The sequence below is a fragment of the Saccopteryx leptura genome, chromosome 1 (genome assembly GCF_036850995.1).
Source record: "Saccopteryx leptura isolate mSacLep1 chromosome 1, mSacLep1_pri_phased_curated, whole genome shotgun sequence".
Classification (NCBI taxonomy): Eukaryota; Metazoa; Chordata; class Mammalia; order Chiroptera; family Emballonuridae; genus Saccopteryx; species Saccopteryx leptura.
Genome location: NC_089503.1, coordinates 245196902 through 245212927, shown reverse-complemented (window position 1 = coordinate 245212927; position 16026 = coordinate 245196902). Strand labels below are relative to the sequence as shown.

Here is a 16026-nt window from a genome sequence, read left to right as displayed (position 1 = left end):
GAACGCTGAGGTCGCCGGTTGGAAACCCTGGGCTTGCCGGGTCAAGGCACATATGGGAGTTGTTGATGCTTCCTGCTCCTCCCTTCTCTCTCTCTCCTCTAAAATAAATAAATAAAATCTTTAAAAAAAAGAAAAGAAAAGTCAGAGCTGGATTCTTCTCCAGAAACTTGCTAGAGAAGCTCTACGTAGGACCCCTGCCTACAGTCGTCAATTAGCAGGGGTCTTTCCTACCGACGTGGATATAACCCGCGAGGGAGAGGGTGGAGCTCCAGAAGACATTGGCCAATGAGAGGGAAGAACACTGAGCAGGAGTGGGCGGGGCCAAGTCGGCTCAGAGGGCGTTGTCCGCATTTCCATTGGGTAACCTCTTGTCGTCAGGGAAACGTGGTATATTCCGGAGGTGGGAGGTCATACTTCCGGGGGTGGGCCGTGGGCCGTGGAGCCTGTCATCAGCTGACCGGCCACCATCTTGTTCGCCATTTGCAAGTGCCGCGGAGTGTGAGGGGAGGGGAGCGCGGCCAGGCCAGCGGATCCCGTCGCCGTCGCCGCCCCCCCGCGGAGCGCCGCCCGCCTGGCCTGGGAGTCCGCCCTGCAGCGGTGGCCGGCAGCGCAGCGCTCCGCGGGCGGCAAACGCGGCTCCCGGGCCCTGCACAGCGCCCGGATTCAGGCCTCCCGGGGTTCCAGCTCGCCGGCGGCCGCCGTGATGGCCCTCAAGATGGTCAAAGGCAGTATCGACCGCATGTTCGACAAGAACCTGCAAGACCTGGTGCGCGGCATCCGCAACCACAAGGAGGACGAGGTGAACCGAACGCTCCGTGCCGGACTGGTCCGGCCCTACCTGCGACCCCGTCCTGCAGCCCGCCCCGGAGGCCTGCTCTTGTCTCGGGCCCCGCCTGCCCGCTGCCTGGGCGCCGCACACTCACTTCCCCCTCGAGCCTCAGTTTACCCCTGAGGGCCGAAGGTTCTAGGACACCAGCCCCCTTCCGTTCATTGGCTCGCCTGGGGGAACCTGCCACTGGGTAGCTTCCCTCTCGGAGCCTCAGTTTACCGTCTTGGTGATGGGGCCCTCTTCCGCCGTGATCCCCAGCGGCGGCCCTCCAACCTTGATTATGTGTGTCTTGATCACCTGTTTAAAATACTGGGTCCCTAGCCCCGCCCCAGGCTTCTGGACACCTGGTTGGGGGGGCCGTCTTGTCCGCGGGCCGCCCGAGGAGGAACCCCTTATGGGTTTAGTGTGTGTCCAGGAGGCTTGATGGGGCCTGATCTGAAACCTGCTGGGCATTGTTTTGGGGAAGATGGTTCCTCCTCAAGGAGGGAGGGGCGGAGACAGGGTGTCCCAGGCCAAAATAAGGAAGCTGCTGAGGGGTCCTGGAAAGGCGAAGCCGACTTCAACTAGAAAACCAAAAGCCAAGAAAAGGAGAAATTTTCCATAAGTAAAATTGTACCCGTGGGCACCATTGCCTTTCTCCCCTCCCCCAACTTGTGACCTAAATGTAGGGGGAATGGGGACAGTGGCCACCAGGCCTCTGGCTTCATGGAAGAGGCACTGGTAAGTTCTTACAACAATGAAGCATTAAAGAAACTCCACTTATCTGGCGAGAGAGAGAGGCTATCTTGAGGAGAGCAGCTGTTTGATATTTTGCAAGTCCCCCTAGCAGATGCTTTAACTGGCCTTCCCAGTATGCTGGGGAAGTTGGGAATTATGCAAGGAAGTTGAATTTGCTGGGAGATGGAGTTTCTGTGTTTGTGGCACTTTTTCATAATAGGTGTGACCTTACTGAAATGTGATTAGGTTATATTCACTCATTCCCATAACCTTTCCCTGGATTTTGCATCATATTGGAAGCTCTTCGTAATGGCAGCCTTTACAAATGTGTAGCTAACTATCCTACTCTTTAATTTTTTTTAATTTTTTTTTTTTTTTCATTTTTCTGAAACTGGAAACGGAGAGACAGACAGACTCCCGCATGCGCCCGACCGGGATCCACCCGGCATGCCCACCAGGGGGCGATGCTCTGCCCATCCTGGGCATCGCCATGTTGTGACCAGAGCCACTCTAGTGCCTGAGGCAGAGGCCACAGAGCCATCTCCAGCGCCCGGGCCATCTTTGCTCCAATGGAGCCTCGGCTGCGGGAGGGGAAGAGAGAGACAGAGAGGAAAGCGCGGCGGAGGGGTGGAGAAGCAAATGGGCGCTTCTCCTGTGTGCCCTGGCCGGGAATCGAACCCGGGTCCTCCGCACGCTAGGCCGCCGCTCTACCGCTGAGCCAACCGGCCAGGGCCTACTCTTTAATTTTGAGTTGAAAGAGTAACTGATTGTCCTTTTTTACTAACCAGTGTCTAAGCAAATTTGATTGGCACCTCTAGATTTCTTCTTTGTATTAGTTTCCCCCTCTGACATCACTGAGCAACCTGTTCAAGATTCTGAGGGCAGGCCATGGTGTCTTTCTGGCAGAGAAACACACACTTTTAGGAGGGTGTGTCCATCATTACTGGACACTACTCTGACTACTTCTTCATTTGGAATTGGTGGGAATTAATGGTGCCTTCCCCACTGGTTCAGGACTCATTTAACATGGGTTTTTGTTTTAAGTTCTCTGTTATTTAATTTTAATTCATTTTTTTAGACAGGAGAGAGAGAGACAGAGAGAGAGAAGGGGGGGAGGAGCTGGAAGCATCAACTCCCATATGTGCCTTGATCAGGCAAGCCTAGGGTTTCGAGCCGGCGACCTCAGCATTTCCAGGTCGACGCTTTATCCACTGCGCCACCACAGGTCAGGCCTAACATAGGTTTTGATGGCTGAAGCATCAAATGATGCAGGGACAGGCTGGTGCTGGAAGTCCTCAAAAGTCACAAATTTCTTAGTGGGTTCTGCCCTTGGCCTATTGGTGTTTTCTGGCAGGACATGGCATCCAGGTGCTGTGGTTTTTGTCATCAGAAGATCGTCTTAATCTCAAGGTATCAATTCTTTTTTGTGTGTGACAGAGAGAGGAACAAATAGGGACAGACAGACAGGAAGGGAGAGAGATGAGAAGCCTCAATTCTTTGTTGCAGCACCTTAGTAGTTCATTGATTTCATTCTCATATGTGTCTTGATGGGGGAGGGGCTACAGCAGAGCAAGTGACCTCGCTCAAGCCGGTGACCCTGGGGTCAAGGCGGCAACCTCAGGGTTTCGAACCTGGGTCCTCTGCGTTCCAGTCCAATGCTCTATCCACTGTGCCACCGCCTGGTCAGGCTCAAGGTGTCAATTCTGACTCTGGATGTTTATCTCTGTCTCTGTAGAAGCACAGTTTCTGACTGCTGAGTTACTGTCCTAGTTCCCCTACTCTCTAAAAGAGGTTCTTCCTACCAACCCCATTGCACTCCAACTGAGACTTCTGGCAGTGTGTTTTCTGCCCTAGTATAGTCCCCCCCCCCAAAAAAAATGTACTTATTTATTTATTTAAAGTGAGAGGAGGGGAGATAGTGAGACTCCTGCATGTACCTGGACTGGGATTCACCCAACAACCCCAATTTGGGGCCAATGCTCAAATCAGCTGAGCTATCCTCAGTTCCCCAGGGCTCTCTCTAGAACCAGTCAAGCCACTGGCTGCAAGTGGGGAAAAGAGAGGGAAGGGGAAGAGGGAGGGAAGAGAAGTGGACAGTCACTTCTAATGTGTGCCCTGACCAGGGATCGAACCCAGGATATCCGTACACTGGGATGACACTATCCACTGAGCCAACTGGTCAGGGCCAAAGTTTACTTTTTGTAATTGATTTCATCTTAAAACTTTTGTGTAGTATCATAGAAATGAGGCTTTGCAATGACTTTCAAAGCTGTGTGGAAAGGCAGGGTGACTTAGTGGAGTTTGTATGACGTTTTGGGGGTCTGAGTCCAAGTTCTTGGGCCTGTTTTATTGGGTGACCCGTGGAGAGCCCCTGACCCATTTCTTATATGTAAATTGAAGGTCACTACAGCCTCACCTTCCTGCTGGTGCTTATGAGGATGCTTTGAGTAACACAATGCAGGCTTCTGTGAGTGCCAAAGCACCCCAAGAAGTTGTCTACCTGGCTATTTTAGGTCTTGTAACCCCTTAATGGGTTATGTATTCAGTTAAATGGGTTATGTTTAAAAAGAAAAACTAGAAAATCTCAGACTGCAAGCATGTAGAATAACTGTTATTTTTGAAACTTAGTTTGGTTTATGGTACTGTGTATATTTGTGTATGTGTTGGGTTACCATGGAAAACACATTCCCTAAAAAATGAGCCCCAGAAGTTAGAAAAATAGTCTAATTTACATATTTCTTGACTGTTTGAATTTATTATCCTTGAGATACAGCAAAGATAATATTGGCAGGTAGGGGAAAATCCACTTAAATGTCCTTGCTTCTTTTTTTTCTCCACACAACTGTCCTTGCTTTTATTATTGTTTTTTATTTACTTATTCAATTTAGTGAGGAAAGGGAGAGACAGAGAGAGAGAAAGAGAAAGAAGGGGGTCAAGCCCAGAGTTTCGAACTGACTACCTCAGTGTTCCAGTCAATGCTTTATCCTCTGTGCCACCACAGGTCAGGTTGTCCTTGCTTCTAAAAGTTGCATATGACTAGGAAAAAACCAGTTAATATTTTATTCTCATGGGCACTTTTCATATTTTAGGGGAAACTTTTTCTTTTAATCTTTATATAACTGTACCCATAACATTTTGTAGTAAGCTCAGTGTTTATTAAAAAGGGACATCTTTCCCTGTTAATCAGTTTGGTGTTTGTACTTTGTGGTTTTTCTCTGCATAGAAACCAGGTGATTCTGAGTGTAGGTTAAGGTTGTGTTGTGATTTGCCTGTGAGCATAGCAGTCTTATTGACAGCTTCTTTTTTTTTTTTTTTTTTTTCATTTTTCATTTTTCATTTTTCTGAAGCTGGAAACAGGGAGAGACAGTCAGACAGACTCCCGCATGCGCCCGACCGGGATCCACCCGGCACGCCCACCAGGGGCGACGCTCTGCCCACCAGGGGGCGATGCTCTGCCCATCCTGGGAGTCGCCATGTTGCGACCAGAGCCACTCTAGCGCCTGAGGCAGAGGCCACAGAGCCATCCCCAGCGCCCGGGCCATCTTTGCTCCAATGGAGCCTTGGCTGCAGGAGGGGAAGAGAGAGACAGAGAGGAAAGCGCGGCGGAGGGGTGGAGAAGCAAATGGGCGCCTCTCCTGTGTGCCCTGGCCGGGAATCGAACCCGGGTCCTCCGCACGCTAGGCTGACGCTCTACCGCTGAGCCAACCGGCCAGGGCAACAGCTTCTTTTTTTTAAATATTTTTTTTAGATTTTATTTATTTATTTTTAGAGAGAGAAGGGGGGAGGAGCAGGAAGCCTCAACTCCCATATGTTCCTTGGCCAGGCAAGTCCAGGGTTTTGAACCGGCAACCTCAGGATTCCAGGTTGACACTTTATCCACTGCGCCACCACAAGCCAGGCCTTACTGACAGCTTTCTATGTGAGTGTAAGTTTATTTGGCCAATCCCCCTTGGATGAGCACTTAGGTGGTTTCAGTCATTTGATGTCTGGGGCCTCAGGCCTCAGTTTACTTGTTGGGCACAGGCTTTTCATATGCCTTTCAGTATTTGGGTAGAGTAGGTTCTGGGAAGCATTGTGTTCGCATCAGCTGCTTCGCTGGCTGGTGCTGAGTACCTGGTGACTGGCCATTCTTTTGCCTTTGCTTTTTTTGTGTGTGTGACAGAGATAGGAAGGGAGATAGATAAGAAGCATCAATTCTTTGTTGCAGTTCCTTAGTTGTTCAATGATTGCTTTCTCATATGTGCCTGGGGGGCTACAGCAGAGTGAGTGACCCCTTGCTCAAGCCAGTGACCTTGGGCCCAAGTCAGCGACCATGGGGTCATGTCTATGATCCCATGCTCAAGCCAGATGAGCCCACTTTCAAGTCGGCAACCTCAGGGTTTCAGACCTGGGTCCTCTGTGTCCCAGTCTGACGCTCTACCCACTGCGCCACCACTTGGTCAGGCTTGCCTTTGCTATTGCATTTAATTTAGATGCTCTCTCCTGGAAGCTCCCTACATTTACCAAGGTTTCCCAGGCCTCCCTCTGTGCTCCTTGGTAGCCCCAGAGCTGGCTTCCTTAAGACCTCAGCTACTGAGCTTAATTGACTAAGGGTCCAGCTGCTGGCTTTGAAGTCTATCACCTTTTGTACCTAGGCCGGTGATTGGCCCTGCTGACCTTTCCTTGGCTGCTTCCATCTAGCCTTTCTTCCCTGGCCCTTCACTCATGGCCAGATTCACACAGCCTTTTCCCAGCTTTCTCTCGTTTCCTCTCAAAGGAGTTGACCCTAACAATATCCAGGTACATTTAACTTCATATTGGGGTCAGCTGCTACGGGGGACCCTGGATTTCTGTCCATGTTTACCGACTTGGCTCCTTGTCACCAACCTCCAAAGGCCACACTGACACTGGAGCCTCTCCTGAGCAATGCCTCTCCTTTTGCCCCCTAGAGCTGATGTTGCCTATTTTTCAGGACCCCAAGGTTGGTACTGGTATTCTGACCAGTTTGATCCTCTAGATGAGCTGCCTGTGCCCATGGGGACGAGGATGGACCTCCTTCCTCTGAGGCCTGGGCATCTGTGCAGCTGCCACTCGATCCCTGTATGGGGCTGGCCTATCCATCCTCCAGTCTCTCTGCTGTGATTACAAGAGGCTGTGGCCTACTGTCTTCTGGTCTTGGTCTCCCCCCAGGCCCTGGGTAACGTGACTGCTCAGCTAAATAATGGCCCCAGGGATGTCCCCATCGTAGTCCTAGGACGTGTGGACATACCGCTTAATGTAGCAGAGGGACTTTGCAGGTAGAATTAAGACAAGGCATCTGAGATGGGGGAGGACCCTGGATTCCCCACAGGGCCCAGTATGACCACTTATTCCCTGTAAAGTGTAGGTAGGAGGGTCAGAGTCAGAGAGATGGACAAGGCTGTGCTGCTGGCTGTGAAGATGGAGGAAGGGGCCATGAGCCAAGTATGCAGCTCCTTTAGAAGCTGAAAAAGGCCAGAAATGGTTCTCCCTCGAGACTCTGGAAGGATCAGCCATGCCCACACCTAGTTTTAGCTCTGGAAGACCAGTGTCAAACTCCTGACCTTGGAACTGTCAGAGAATAAATGTATGTGATTTTTTTTTTTTATATTTTTCTGAAGTGAGAAGCGGAAAGGCAGACAGACTTGCATGCTACCAACCAGGATCCACCTGGCATGCCCACCAGGGGGTGATGCTCTGCCCATCTGGGCCGTTGCTCCATTGCAACCGGAGCCATTCTAGCACCTGAAGTGAAGGTGAAGACCACAGAGCCATCCTCAGTGCCCGGACCAACTTTGCTCCAGTGGAGCCTTGGCTGCGGGAAGGGGAAGAGAGAGATAGAGAGAAAGGAGACAGGGGAAGGGTGGAGAAGCAGATGGGTGCCTCTCCTATGTGCCCTGGCCGGTAATCGAATCTGGGACTTCCACACGCCGGTCAGCGCTCTACCGCTGAGCCAACCAGCCAGGGCTAAATGTATGTGATTTTAATCTACAAAGTGTGTAGTGGCTTATTACAGCAGCTTCATAAGACACACTGATCTAGCCTGCTGGCCTTTGAGTCTTGCCTCCTGCCCTGGTCAGCTTCCCACAGCCACTGCTCCCTTGGTCTAAGCGCCTGAAGTATTGCAGTCACACATGCACTACCCACGCCACATCACCTCGTCCCTCCGAACCACATCACCCTCCAACTGCTCTTCTGCCACCATCTCTATCCACTTCAAACAATACCAGCCCTGGTTTGGCACATGGTGTCCTGTCCCAAGGTGTACTGGAAAAGTTCAGCCAGCCAGTTATGTAATAAGTCATGGGTATGTAATTAGAATATAGGGAATAGAGTCAGTAACATTGTAATAACCAGATGTGGTGACAAATGGTTAGTAAACTTTGTAAGGTATATAAATGTTGAATCACTATTTGTACATTTGAAACTAATGTAATGAAATTAATGTACAGTGTCTATAAACTCATGGTGCACTTTTGACCGGTCACAAGAAAGCAACAAACGATGATATAAATGTGAAATCGGCACCAAATAAAAGGAAAACTCTCCCAATTTCATACCTATTCAGTGCAGTTCGATTTGGGCTCACACACAGATTTTTTAGGGCTCCTTAGGTAGCTATCCCGTATAGTCTCTACAGACTTGTCACTGACTGATGGCCTGCCTACCAGAATGGGGTTTCTCCACCAAACTGCCGGTTTCCTTCAACTGCTTATCCCACCAAGTAATGTTATTCCTATGTGGTGGCGCTTCGTTATAAATGCACCGATATTCACGTTGCACTTTGGTCACAGATTCTAATTTAGCGAGCCATAGAACACACTGAACTTTCCTCTGTACCGTCCACAGCTCGACTGGCACGGCCGAGGGCTGCTCCACTGTATACACGGTGTTATGCCATCTGCACATGCACACATGCTGCCACATCATCCTACAGAAACTGGGAGGGTTTTCCTTTTATTTGGTGCAGATTTCACATTTCTATCTTCTTTTGTTGCTTTCCTGTGACCGGTCAAAAGTACACCATGACTTTATGGACACACTGTATTTCAATTATAATTAGAAATAAATTTGGACTAATAACCAAAAAAAAAAGAATTCTAATCTGAAAAAAAAAAAATAGTCCATTGCACAGATGGGGCTGCTCTACAGAGATACACTTCAGAACCGGGCCCTGGGGACCCTTCTGGTGGAGTCTTCCTGTTCCACACAAGGGCCCCTCAGTCTTCTGCACACTCTAACTACCCATCCCCTTTTATGGATGTAGTTTTCCAGTTTTTCTGAGAGCACAGAAGCCATTTGGGCTTTTTCATATTGCTGCTGCTCCCCCCAAACCTATGGGTCCTCATTCCCTCCCTCTTGTGTGTCCTAGCTCTAGGGCAGTGGTTCTCATGGGTGCCTCTGCCCCTGTGGACGCTGGATGATGTTGGGAATGTGGCTTAACATTTTTTTTAATAGAGAAAGTAGGAGGGAGAGAGATCGATTTTTTTTGTCCTCCTTATTTATATATTTATTGGTTGATTCTCATCTGTTCTCTGACCAGGTATTGAACTCACAGCGTTGGTGTATCGGGATGGTGTTCTAACCAATTGAGCTACCTGGCCTGGCTGTGGCTGGGAATGTGACTTTTGAGCTTGCCAACACCTTGGAATCCACTGTGGGGATTTATAAAAACAAACTCTAGGCCTCACCTAGAGAGATCTTAAAAGTGCCCCAGGGAACTCTGCCCAGCAGCCAGGGTTGAAATGTATTTTATTACAGCCCTGAGGAATTCAACCATGAAGATTGTTTGTATTCTCTCTTCCAAATTAAATTTTGTCACAATGAAAATGAAGCTGAAACAGGCATCAATATTTCAGGGTTCTATTTGCCCTGTGGCAAAGTGTGAATTGGCATTGGACAGGCTGAGGTGTTAGAGAACTGTAACCATGCTTACACATCTGGTTTCTTCTAAAAAATATGTCAACGATACATAGCCATTTATACATTATACTTTAAAATATTTTTATTTTGTTTTTACCATAATTTTATGGATCTTTCTAGATCATATCTGCATACCCTGATCAATTTTTTTTTTTCCTCTTGTAAAAGGGTAAATATTCTTTCTGTTAGCAATGCTGGAAATAAAGGTTAATGTAGTCACTCTTCACACATTCTTCACTTTAACTTCACATAACTCTGTTTTAGATCATTCTTAAATGACTATAAAACAGATTATTTTACATATTTTTTTTCTTTTGCAAGTGAGAGGAGGGGGATAGAGAGATAGACTCCCACATGCACCCCACCGGATCCACCCAGCAACCCCCATCTGAGGCCGATACATGTTACTGAGCTATTTTTAGCACCTGTAGGCTCCATGAAGCCATCCTCAGCGCCTGGGGTTGATGTGTTCAAATCTGGAGCCTTGACTGTGGGAGGAGAAGGGAAAGGAAGGAGAGGAGTAGAGAAGCAGATAGGACATTCACGTGTTGGGCTGATGCTGTACTACTGAGCCAACCAGCAAGGATAACCTTTTCCTCCCTTTTCCTGTGTGGAGGAACCATGATCCTACATACCTCTTTTATACCTAAAAGTAAGGTTTAGGAAGGTTCTTCCTAAAGGTCAGCCACTTTTTGTGAGTCTTATTTGTCTTCCCTGTGAGTGCCCTGTGGTGCAGGAACAGATGTCATCAGACTCTGTTTTGCCTTCACTCCTGAGGGATATAATCTTGGATAGAGAATTCTTGATCAGCAGTGTTTTCTGGCACCTTGTAGCTTCCACTGTTTCTGGTAATAAGTTAATAAGTTGGTAGTTGTTCACATCCCTGCTCTTCTGTACGTACCATGTCGCTTTCAAGATTTTATCTTCAGTTTTGGGCAGTTTGATATATCTGGGTGTTGGGGTGCTGAGCTTCCTGAACCTGTACATTTATGTCTTTCACCAAATTTCAGAAAGTTTCAGCCATTATTTTTTCAAATATTTTGTCTTGTTCTTTCCATTCCTGGGACCCCAATTGATCCATATTATCCCTTTTGGTATTGTCTCAGTCCCTGATGCTCTGTTCATCTTTTTTTTTCTTAAAATTTCTTTTCTTCAGACTGCGTGATTTCTATGGTTTCACCTTTAAGTTTGTTGACTCCTTTCATCTCCAATTTACTGCACAGTATCTCTCCACAAATAAGTTCCCATATTTCCCCATGTATAAGATGCTCCCATGTATAAGGCACACCTTAATTTGAAATTTGAAAGAAAAAAAAATTACATAAAGTTATTGAACTCAGTTTTTTGTGTTTTTTTTTCTTTTTTGTATTTTGCTGAAGTGAGAAGTAGGGAGGCAGAGAGACAGACTCCTGCATGTACCTGACTGGGATCCACCCAGCATGCCCACTAGGGGGCAATGCTCTGCCTATCTGGGGTATTGTGTCATTGCAACCGGAGCTATTCCAGCACCTAAGGTGGAGGCCATGGAGTCATCCTCAGTGCCTGGGCCAACTTTGCGCCAATGAAGCCTTGGCTGCAGGAAGGGAAGAGAGAGATAGAAAGGAGAGGGAGAAGGGTGGAGAAGCAGAATGGCGCTTCTCCTGTTTTCCCTGGCCGGGAATTGAACCCAGGACTTTCACACGCCAGGCCAACACTCTACAGCTGAGCCAACTGGTCAGGGCCTGAACTCAAGTTTTGTTTTTGTTTTTTTTGTTTTTTCATTTTTCTGAAGCTGAAAACAGGGAGAGACAGTCAGACAGACTCCCGCATGCGCCTGACCGGGATCCACCCGGCATGCCCACCATGGGGCGGCGCTCTGCCCACCAGGGGGCGATGCTCTGCCCATCCTGGGAGTCGCCATGTTGCGACCAGAGGCACTCTAGCGCCTGAGGCAGAGGCCACAGAGCCATCCCCAGCGCCCGGGCCATCTTTGCTCCAATGGAGCCTTGGCTGCGGGAGGGGAAGAGAGAGACAGAGAGGAAAGCGCGGCGGAGGGGTGGAGAAGCAAATGGGCGCTTCTCCTGTGTGCCCTGGCCGGGAATTGAACCCGGGTCCTCCGCACGCTAGGCCGACGCTCTACCGCTGAGCCAACCAGCCAGGGCTGAACTCAAGTTTTATTCATCGTAAAATTCATACAACTCCTCGTCACTGTCAAAATTTTTCATCCATTAGCTTGTCCTCATCTGTGTCTGATGACGAATCACTGTTCATATATTACCTCGTCTGGTAAAAAGTGCGAAACAATGAGCGCAAAGACAACAAGTTTGAAAAAGTGGGAAATACAAGTAAAAAAATCTACAATGCTGTATAAGACACACCCAGTTTTTAGACCCTAACTTTTTTTCGAAATAGGGTGCATCTTATACATGGGGAAATATGGTATAACAATCCTGTCCCTACATTGAAAAAACATTTTAAAACCCTGTAATGAAAAATTCTAATGTATAAACTATTGTACATCTGTGATTATAAATAATAAAATTCTAGAAGTTAGAATTTCTGAATAATCTTGACAGAAATTTGCTAAGAAGAACCAGAACATTCAATCCTAAAAGATTTTTAATTTTCATCCCATTTGAGTTTTTGAGAAGCTATAATTTGTCGACTGGCACAGTCCACATTAGGCACTCGCTGCCATTAATGAAGTTAATCTGAAGAACAGATTTGTATGCTAGACATGCCAGTCTCTTGCATGTAACTGGCTGAAGTGCTCTTCTCGAATTTTTTCCCCTTATGTGTTAAATAGAAATAAATATATCTATGGTAAAAACATTAAATGGTACAGAAAGATATAAAATATGCAAATATGAACAAATCTTATGTCTTCAAAATCACTAAGCAGTCAAATGAGTAATTCACAAACTGCTAAAATCAACTTTGGAGTCTCTTTTTCTGAAAATAAGTCTCTTCTTTTTCTTCTTCCTTCTTCTCTCCTCCCCCCCCCCCCTTGAGAACCTGACCAGTTTCAATGGAAGGAAGTGCTGAAGGAGGTGCCCTACCAGTGGGTGGTAGGTGATAGGGGCCGGACTTGCAGTGTATACCTCCTTGGGGTATTGGGCTGTGGCTCCAATGTTATGGGTACATGGCTGATGTGAAATGTCTCAGCCCTGTGGTTCTTTCTATGCCTCCTGGGTTCTAGGGTAAAGGTTGTCGTCTGGGGATGGTCTAGGAGTGCCCTGGCCACATGCGGCCACAGGATAGGCCCTACACTGACAGCACTGCCTCTGATTCACATGGCCAGCCCATTTGGCTTTTTTTTTTTTTTTTTTTTTTTTGTATTTTTCTGAAGCTGGAAACGGGAAGAGACAGTCAGACAGACTCCCGCATGCACCCGACCGGGATCCACCCGGCACGCCCACCAGGGGGCGTCACTCTGTTGGGACCAGAGCCACTCTAGCGCCTGGGGCAGAGGCCAAGGAGCCATCCCCAGCGCCTGGGCCATCTTTGCTCCAATGGAGCCTCGCTGTGGGAGGGGAAGAGAGAGACAGAGAGGAAGGAGAGGGGGAGGGGTGGAGAAGCAGATGGGCGCTTCTCCTGTGTGCCCTGGCTGGGAATCGAACCCCGGACTTCTGCACGCCAGGCCGACGCTCTACCACTGAGCCAACCGGCCAGGGCCTGCTTTTTTTTTTTTTTTTTTTTAATACAGAGTCAGAGAGAGGGATAGATAGGGACAGACAGACAGGAATGGAGAGAGATGAGAAGCATCAATCATTAGTTTTTTGTTGCGACACCTTAGTTCACTGATTGCCTTGACAGTGGGGCTTCAGCAGACCGAGTAACCCCTTGCTCGAGCCAGCCACCTTGGGTCCAAGCTGGTGAGATTTGCTCAAACCAGATGAGCCTGCGCTCAAACTGGTGACCTCGGGGTCTCAAACCTGGGTTCTCCGCATCCCAGTCTGATGCTCTATCCACTGCGCCGCTGCCTGGTCAGGCCCATTTGGCTATTTTTTATCACATTTTTCTGCTGAGATTTCTTCTTTTTATCTATTGTAAGTACATTTTCCTTGTGTTCCATGAGAGCATGGTTGCAGTTGCTGAATTGAAATCTTTGTGTGTTAATTTTGACATCTGGGTTCTCTCAGGGCTGGTCTTCATTGGTTCTTTCTTGAGTTTTCCTTTTTCTTATTTTGAGTAATTTTGGATTGTATCCTTGGCATTGCGAATGGGATGTTGTAGAGATTCTAGATTCAGTTGTGTTTCTGAGGAGTATTGATTCTGTGGGAAGGGAGGTTTGTTTAGTGTCACTTAATTCATTTGGGCTGAAACTTCAGCTCTGCCTCTCTTACAGGGAGGGATACAAGGCCTGTGAAATGTTTTGTTTTTTTTTTTTTTTTTTTTTTTTGAGCTTTGGCTGGGTTGTGTGGAATGTGCCTGTATGTTCATAGTTCTAGGGTCAGCCAGAGATTTGGGTGGAATTTATATGCAGAATATGGGAATTACCCCCCAGCTCTCTTCACTGGAATTTCCCTCCTCATTTTCCAGTGGCTGTGTTCACCCCAAACTCTGCTCTGGTCTTGAAGCTAGTTTGACACAGTTCTCCTCTCTCCATCTTAGCTTCTCTGTATTGCACTCAGATAAAAGCTAGAACCTGACCAATGGTGGTGCATTGAATAGAGTGTTGGCCTGGGATGCTGAGTCCCCAGGTTTAAAACCCTGAGGTCATTGATTTGAGTCGGGGCTCATCCGGCCTGAGCACAGGGTCACTGGCTTGAGCAAGGAGTCACAGGCTTGGCTAGAGCCTCCCCCTGAAGGCACATATGAGAAGCAGTCAATGAACAACTAAAGGGACTCAATCAGTTGATGCTTCTCATCTCTCATTCTTCCTGTCTCTCTCTCACTTAAAAAAAAAAGTTACAAAGAACAGGACATTTCCCAGTACTTTTGCTTGTTCTTCAGTGTGCCTGGATAGTTGTTAAACTGTATTTGTACAGGGCTTGGTCTGATGGAATTCTCAGACATTATCAGAAGTGGACCCTGCCTAGCCCTCCTGGAAGCTGACATGAGTAGGTGGACCATGTTGTGAGTTATCAGCCAGTAAATATTTGGGTTGTTTCTGCTTTGGGGCTTGATTAGTTGTACATTTGAGTGCCAGCGTATGTTTGAGCACCTGTTGTCTCTTCTCAGGGTCTACTTGGGAGCAGGTGCTGTGTTCACCCTTTTGAGAAGCTGCACTGTTTTCTGTAGCGGCTGCACTGTTCCTCCCCACCCCCATCCTCTGTATGGCCAATTTCTCCAACACTTGTGATTGTCTCCTTGTTTTTTCCCTTTTAAATCATTAATAGTTGCAACTCAGGGGGCAGTAAGGGGTCATTCATGCATGGAATCAGGAGCTGAGGTCCCCTGAGCAGGATTTAGTAATCTGAAGCCCATTGGAAGGATATAGTGGCACTTGTTCCATTGTACCAACTCTTGATCATAAAATATTCATAAAACATTCTATGGCTGAGGGCACTTGTGCAGTTCTTTTCCCTGTGAGACTGTTGGGGTGACCCTCAAAGAGCTGAGCCTGGAGTATGTGAGGTAGCATGTGGGGCACTTGGAGCAGGAGCCCTCCATCTGCTATTGCTTTGCTTGCTTGCCGTCCTGGTCTCTGGGAGGCAAGTTCTCTGGGTGGTACAGCAGGGGAACATGGAATCCTGCCACCAGCTGGATGGCTGCTATTGTTACTGGTTCAATAACTCGGGGGGACTCCTCATGCTTCATTGAGTGCTGGACAGACTCATTCTGAGGCTGTTACCATGGTTACCATTCCATACCTCACAGCAGGTTTCAGTTCTCTTAGGGGCTGCCATGGTGTGTCTCCTGGGGAGTAATAAGAGCCTTGCACCCTGCTGCTCCTATTAGGCATATCAGTAGTTCTGGACTTTGTGGATCAGTACTGCTTCAGGTAGAACCTTTTATTTATTTTTTACAGAGACAGAGTGAGTCAGAGAGGGATAGAAAGAGACAGACAGACAGGAACGGAGAGAGATGAGAAGTGTCAATCATTAGTTTTTCATTGCGCATTGCAACACCTTAGTTGTTCATTGATTGCTTTCTCATATGTGCCTTGACCACGGGCCTTCAGCAGACTGAGTAACCCCTTGCTGGAGCCAGCGACCATGGGTTCAAGCTGGTGGGCTTTTGCTCAAACCAGATGAGCCCGCACTCAAGCTGGCGACCTCGGGGTCTAGAACCTGGGTCCTCTGCATCCCAGTCCATTGCTCTATCCACTGTGCCACCGCCTGGTCAGGCAGGTAGAACCTTTTTGAATGGTTTTTTTAGGAAACCCAAGGGGACCGCATACGTGCACACAAACACCTGTACACAAATGACCACAGCAGCACTATTCACAAGAGCCAAAAAGTAGAAAAGATACAAGTGTCCACAGGGGAATGTCTAGACACACTGTGATCTATATGCATATAGTGTTTAGATAAACACTAGGTAGTGAAAAAATACAGTGGCATCTGTATGCACACAGTGGAACCAGAACGGAACACTGATGCTTGCTGCAGCTTGGAGGAGTCTTGACATCATGC

The 16026-nt window shown here is 47.9% G+C and overlaps 1 protein-coding gene across 2 annotated transcripts in view; it reads left to right on the top strand.

Annotated features, from left to right (window-relative positions):
* The first annotated feature begins 435 nt into the window (after positions 1-435).
* Positions 436-16026, top strand: part of AP3D1 (adaptor related protein complex 3 subunit delta 1) — a 52087-nt gene continuing 36496 nt past the window's right edge. The window contains exon 1 of one of the 2 annotated variants that reach the window (XM_066342698.1): positions 436-799. In XM_066342698.1, the coding sequence (XP_066198795.1) occupies positions 704-799 (96 nt within the window). In that variant the 5' untranslated portion in view covers positions 436-703. The remainder of the gene's footprint in view (positions 800-16026) is intronic. The other variant, XM_066342690.1, reaches the window with a different exon arrangement.